The sequence below is a fragment of the Toxorhynchites rutilus genome, chromosome 1, assembly GCF_029784135.1.
Source record: "Toxorhynchites rutilus septentrionalis strain SRP chromosome 1, ASM2978413v1, whole genome shotgun sequence".
NCBI classification, from domain to species: domain Eukaryota; kingdom Metazoa; phylum Arthropoda; class Insecta; order Diptera; family Culicidae; genus Toxorhynchites; species Toxorhynchites rutilus.
Genome location: NC_073744.1, coordinates 183,832,070 through 183,839,372, shown reverse-complemented (window position 1 = coordinate 183,839,372; position 7,303 = coordinate 183,832,070). Strand labels below are relative to the sequence as shown.

Genomic DNA, 7,303 nt, shown 5'->3' with positions numbered 1-7,303 from the left:
TTTTTGTAAACATCGAGTTCGGGGCCCAAATTATGGTGCCACATTAAAGTTGCCACCAGACGTCGACACTCTACCACTCACATCGTCAATGTTCAATTACAGGCCAAAATCGCCTCCAAAGCAACACTGAGTGGTGCCTCGGCATGTCGTATTAAATTTAAATTACTGTATTATGTTGTTATTTATGTTCGCATCATAAGTAGGGATTGCATTACCGTGCCAAAATTTCAATAACCGGTTATCCGGTAATGAGAATTTCATTACCTGTAAAACCGGTAAATTACCGGTAAAAAAATACTTTGAAATGAACAATTTTCTTGAAGAAACGGCTTTTGAAGATAATGATTTGTTTACAAAATAACATTTTGCAAGTTTTTGCTACTTAGTTTTCTGGTTAAAGTAATATTTAAGGTCACAAATAATGTTTATTTTGTCGTATTCTAATCTAGGTCGCATCTAATTAATGAAATTTCCAGAAGAGGAAAACGAACTTAAGAGTTGGGCATGCAGTACGAAGAGCATCGAATACCATTGTCACGTATTTACCTCCAATGCCCTCTGTTCGAAAACTCTTGTCTGGTGGCTCTCATCAATCCGTTTATAGACGTTAAGCTTGATGGTAATACCTTTGATCACTGCATTCTTCGTTCAAGTTCTTCCTTGGTGCTCAACTGTTTTGCAGATTCTGCATCGTCCAGTAAATTTTTCCCTCCTGTTGTCCAGCTACTGAATCAATACCATAATCGTCAAACTTCATCAAGTCACGAACGATTTCAAATGCCTGCTTGATCAATGCAGACCGTGATAGAAGACGCCGAAGTCATCATGATTCGTGTCACGACCACGAGAAGAATGATTATTCAAGAAGAGAACAAATCTGCATATTTCTTTTTAGCAGCTGCTTCGAAATTTCTGATGATTGCTCCGATAGCTGTTCTAGCATAAATTACAATCCAATGCCAGCTTCATAAAGGGAGTAGTTCTTCCGGCATAGTAGTTCAACAGCGACCAAAATTTGTTCGAGGGCATCAACCTATTCCTTCATCGCTGAAGCTTATCCTATGTTTCGTTTTCAGATCGAGCAGCAATTTTTGAACTGAAGTTCGGAGGTCGTAGAATCACACTTTGTTCGATGGGATCGTTCCAAATAATTGATTAATCGTCACACTGAGAGAGATAATTAGTTAGACTAATATTTCTCATTTGTTAGAAAGCCATCTGGAATTAAAAAAGTGTTCATCCCGCCTGAAAATCAATTATTGGGCCTTATTTTATAAAGCGAATCGAGGATTCGATACAATCACTATCACTTTCATACCGAGGAAAATCTCGTATTTTGTTAATCGAGATAATCTTGTACCGAACTCGAATTTCATGTGTGGCGATTGCATATATTCAGGTGTTTCTGAAATGTTTCTGAAAGGAAAATATCAGGGACGCAAACCAAAACAAAATAATTCTCTGAAGGTATGCGACAAGCAAACCAAACAACTCGAAAAAATTCGAAAGCTGCATCGATAGCTATCAATCACTCGATGCTATCGAATTGCTCGGTATCTATAATAGTAGAATAGGGCTAACGAGCAAAATTTTTGACGTGGGACTACGTCTAACCGGAGTATATGGGGGGTAAAATGAAAACCTAAGCACAGAACATGCAGGAAAAAATGAAATAGTAATTCAAAGAATATGATAAAATTTACTTATGAAGTTATGTGTATCGTTGAAGAAACACTTACTTTCTGCCATTCTGAAACGAGACGCATTGATGGTCTCAGTGCATTAAGCTCCTCACTGAATTCTTTCCACTTTTCCTTAACCGGGATTCTATTTGAACTGCCTCCACAAGAACCTCGAGCAATGTTTACATTCGCTTTCATTGGTTTAATGAGTCGTTCAAACTGGTGGTGATTTGTCTGTCCACTCATCTTCAGCCACTGAGATAGCGCTGGAAGTAAGTTCTGCATTGTAAATTGTAACATGATTAATATAAACAATGCTGGATTTAACACTTACCTTGTATAGACTATTCTGTCAGCACCGTGAAACAAATACCGATCAAAACAAACGAAAAAAAAATTGCATATATTTAAGCGTTTCTGAAATGTTTCCCAAAGGAAAATATCAGGGACGCAAACCAAAACAACATAATTCTCTGAAGATATGTAACAAGCGAACCAAACAACTCGAAAAGTTCTGACACTTGCATCGATCACTCGCTCGTTGCTATCGAATTGCTCGATTTCTATAATAGTGAAATAGATCCAACGAGCAAAATTCTTGTCGCCTCGATTTCTATAAAAGGACCCATCGATTATTCGAACGATTATCGGGGGATCACTAAGAATCCCCGCACACTGCAGACTTTTTTTCAGTCGATAGTTTGGTCAGGTTGGGTTGCTAGTGCGCACACCGAGCCAACCAAACAGTCGGGTTGGTAAAGAGTGCGCACACTAGCCAACTGTTGGTCGAATATTTTCGAAAGACTGTGGGCCCCATTATAGAAATCGAGGCGATAACAATTTTGCTCGTTAGGTCTGTTTTACTATTAGGCGGCTCGCACACCGCAGCAATAAGCAACTAGCAAACTGCAGTACACAATATGCAACAGGAAACATATTTTGTTGTTCTTCGCATACCAGAGCAATAAAAACCCCTGACATTATGCAAACAATCGCCTTAATGTACGAAACTTGTCAAAATATGAGCGATAAGTTGCTATTCAACCGACACGCCGTGTTGCTAGCGACATGTGTTGCTCTGTAAAGGCGACAGCGATATCGTATTGCGTCGGTGTGCGAGATCAACAAAGATTAAATGGAAAAATCCATTGGTGATAATATTGCTTATTGCATGTTGACAGTTGCTAGTTGCTCATTGCTCCGGTGTGCGAGCCGCCTTATAGAATCGAGCAATCCGATAGCACCGAGCGAGTGATCGATGCAAGTGTCAGAACTTTTCGAGTTGTTTGGTTCACTTGTTGCATATCTTCAGAGAATTATTTTGTTTTGGTTTGCGTCCCTGATATTTTCCTTTGGGAAACATTTTAGAAACGCTTAAATATATGCAATTTTCAACACATGTTCGTTTGTTTTGATCAGTATTTCTTTTACGGTGCTGCAAGAATAGTCTATACAAGGTAAGTGAGGTAAGGTGAGGTATTGTATTATAGAGACTTTAAACTTTAGCAGTTCATTCGTCTCTAGCCTTGAGAAAGGCCCTTTGAAAACTCTACTCTACTCCAGCGCTACCATCTCCACCCTCTTGCCTTGAGAAAGGCACTCGATCCTTCGCCGTTCAGCTCGTCCAGCAACGATGTTGTCCAGTCGGTGTCCACACAAAGAATGCAAGGTAAGTGTTCAATCCAGCATTATTTATATTAATCGTGTTGTAATTCACAATGCAGCGCATATTTCAGTGGCTGAAAATGAGTGGACAGACAAATCACCACCAGGTTGAACGACTCGTTGAACCAATGAAAGCGAATGTAAACATTGCCGGTTAAGGAAAAGTGGGAGGAATTCAGTGAGGAGCTTAATGCACTGAGAGAATCAATGCGTCTTGGTTCAGAATGACAGAAAGTAAGTGTTTCTTCTACGATACATATAACTTCATAAGTAAATTTTATCATATTCTTCGAATTACTATCAACCGAATTTCCTACCTAAAAATTGCTTATTCCTGCTAGCGTACATTAGTACGTGTTACTTTTGTCAGCAATTTTCTTTTTTATTGCTATACTATACCAGACTTTCTCTACCATATGCTAAAGCTGAAATGTCTTGAAAAACAATAATGTTTTTTTCGAATTACAGATTTGGATTGACATGAGGTGAAAGGTAAAGAAAACACTAGCACACAACAAGCGAAAATTCAGGGCCACAGGTGGTGGCCCAATACAATGAAGCTATTGACGCCGCTGCAACAAGAAATCGACGCCAAATAAAAATTACATGCAAAAAAATTGTTTTGCTAAAAAAAGTGGAATTCATGGAATTCCATAGATTGCAGTTGTGAAAATACATGAAAAGATTCATCTTCTAATAATTATATTTTTTGTAAAGCAAATTGTTCCATGATGTCGTTTTTATTACATATCCATGCATATATTACGCCTATTGAGCTTCATTCGTTGAGGGAATATCAGTTTTCTCCAAAACATAACCATATTAATACTTTTGGAAATATAGATATTTATAATTTTCGTAGCAGATGTCCCAAAAAAGATGGCATCCTTTCTATAGTGCTTCGTGAAACATTTCAAACTCGTTTCAAAATATTTCAGCACCGCCACTTGCATTCGAGCAGAGTAACGAATCGGGCTGTTTTCCTCGATTTCTATAATTCCAGATTTTACTCGGTGTGATAGTGATAGTGATTGTATCGAATCCTCGATTCGATTCCTATAATAGGGCCCTGTATTTAATTTGTGTTTGACAACGGTGAAGAGAACGGTGAAGGAAAATCAAAAAGGGATACCAAGAGCATTGGGTACATCCCATTCTCAGTGATTCGCACGGCACCTATGTCGGATGCCAAAATTGAGAGCGAATTGAACTATCGGCCGATAAATAATTGTCGTGTGTGCGAAGATCGATGCTAGCCAGCACTGATTAAACGGACGGCCGATAGTTGACCGACCGAATAGTTTGCATGCAATCGGGAAGCCTATCAAACTTTTTTAACGGCCAGTACTGAATCGGTGTAGTGTGCGCATATGCATATCGCTCCATACTGACTAAGTCGTCCGACCAATCTATCGGTCGACAAAAAGTCTGCAGTCTACGGGGGCTTTAATCGGACTCTCTTTGGCAGAGTGATTCATTTACGGGTAAAATTTTAAAAAGAAAAATCATTCGTCGTTTACCTTTATTATAAAAAGATCATTCTTCTTAATGTTTTCTTGATATTTTTTTACTCCAATCAACTTTATATCTTTGGAATCGTTCCTGTTCTGATCACTTCCTGGAAAAATTTGGCTGAAAGCTTCGGGGTTCGTTCTCGATTTGGGCTCAAAAAGTTCACGTGGTACAGGCCGAATTTTTCGCTGCAAAAAAAATAGATGATTGAACGTGGTTAGTTCTCCTTTAATTGCAACATGATATCCACCCACTAGCTTTCTTGGTTCCGCCACGATAGCTGTACTCACCTGTAGCCACGAAGCCACTCGAAATTGTCGATAATACTCCAAGATGTGTGTCCTACCACATGACATTCGTCCTCATTTACGGCCGCTAGCAGTTGCTCCAAATGAAGCTTATAATATTCAATTCGCTCGTGATCGCACAGTCCTCCATCGTCCGAGTATCCATTTTCAGTTATCAGCACCACTGGGTTATCGTATTCCTCTTTGAACCAATTCAGCACCCCTCGAAGTCCCGCAGGGACTACGTAGAGCCAATCTGACTTGGCTCGTTTCCACTTCGGATCCACGCTGTACACCAGACCAGTATCCTTATCGATCGAAGGTGGACTGCTGATGTTGTATTCCCGCGGGTCTAGCTTCACCAGCCGGCTGCTGTAGTAATTGTAGCCCAAAAAATCTGCCGTACCTTTCACAAACGCTTTCGTTTCTGGCAACATCGTCGGGAGGCGAGACATGGTGCGTGTTTCAAGCAGACTGTGTTCCGCAATAGTTTCTACCATTATGGGCGGATAGCCGCCCTTCTCGCTGAACAGCGGATGAGCGAACCAACCAATCTGAACAAAAGAAAACTTTCGATGAATGGATTGATGAAATTTAGGACTGTGATTACCTGGAAGTTTAGGGCACGATCGATTACGTCTGGTCCGGTTTCGTTGTTCACGGGGTAGAAAAATCTTCCACTGAGAGTAATCCCAATGGAGCCGGATTGTTTAGAGCGATACTTTTGGTTGTACAGATGATACACAGCAGCGTGACTTAGCAGTACGTGATGAGCACAGAGATATTCACCAACACCGGGTGCGTAGACCAACGGTCCATTACGACCGTAACCGTAACCATCCACGCAGAAGTCGTACGGTTCATTGTGAGTAATCCAAGTTTGTACGCGGTCCCCAAAGTGTCGGAACAGTGTATCTGCATAGATTTCAAAATATCTCACAAACAAGGGTGAAGCAACTCCGCCCAGATTCTGCAAATACTGCGGTACGTCATAGTGCAGCATGGTGACTACGGGAACTATTTTCTCAGCCAGCAGGGAATCGATAAGCTTGTCATAATAGTCAATTCCAGCTTGTTGAAGCGACGAAAGATCGCCTTCGGGCAGAATACGAGACCACGAGATTGAGAAACGATAAAACCCGAACTGTTGGGAGAGATATCTTGAGATTCACAATTGAGGCTTCGGGTGCGAGTACATACCCCTACTTCCTTCAGTGCGGCGATATCGTCTGTGAATTGGTGATAAGAGTTGGCTGCCACATCTCCGTTTGCGCGATCAACCACTAATTCCGGGTGCTCGTGGGTCATTGTGTCCCAGACCGAGGGACCTTTACCATCTTCCTGCCAGGCGCCCTCAATCTGGTAGGCCGCTGTTGATGCTCCAAATGCGAAATATGGGGGAAAATGCTTATCATCCCCGGGCTGATGTTTCCACTTGCTCCCCTGTGACAATGTCCACGGCCAGGGACTATGTGGTGGGACTTCCACAAGTACGGGAACGCTGGATGCAATCGGTTGAACGTGAAGACTCGAAAAACACAAAAGTATACTAGCGATTGTTGAAGAGAACATTCTTCTGGCGAGTGCTAATCGAGACTGATTGATTACATTCCGTTGAGCAGCTGCGAATGTGGAGAAAGTAGGTCTCCCGGTTGGTTGTACCGTGCCTTTCTTGTTCTCATTTATTCCCGGGGAGAGTGAGTGAAAAGATTAAGATGGTGCCCGTTGATGGCGAGACTGTCTGATAATCGATTGCGTCGTCGCAAGGACGTCAGTATCATTATTCTGATTTTGTTATCGCTGCGGAATCATACTGATGGGTAGGTGAAAGGTAAGCTCAAGATACGAAGATCTGTACACAATATTCAATTTTGTTTGACACCAACTGATATATAATGCATTCAAATGAGTGCAATTCTGCTGATGATCGATGAAAATCACTTCTTCAATAATTCATTCGTGGATTGCATTTATCACTCTTAGGAACTTTGTTGGGACATTTCAGAAAAAGTCTCGTTGTTTTGAATATATGAATTTTCGAGTATTCCAATTGAATGATGGATGTGTCACATATTCGGCAGCTTTAGTAGAACAAAGTTTTTCCTACACCTGAATGTATGTTTTATGAAAGCTAACGATTATCCCTAGTTCTGAAGT

The 7,303-nt window shown here is 41.0% G+C and overlaps 1 protein-coding gene across 1 annotated transcript; it reads right to left on the bottom strand.

Moving 5' to 3' along the window:
* Positions 1-4,837: 4,837 nt before the first annotated feature.
* On the bottom strand, positions 4,838-6,756 carry LOC129776680 (myrosinase 1-like). Its single transcript, XM_055782477.1, has 4 exons — positions 6,347-6,756; positions 5,757-6,290; positions 5,150-5,700; positions 4,838-5,047 (listed from the first exon to the last, which is right to left on the bottom strand). Exons 1-4 carry the CDS (start codon positions 6,716-6,718, stop codon positions 4,930-4,932), a joined length of 1,575 nt encoding a protein of 524 aa, XP_055638452.1. The 5' UTR covers positions 6,719-6,756; the 3' UTR covers positions 4,838-4,929.
* Positions 6,757-7,303: the final 547 nt, after the last annotated feature.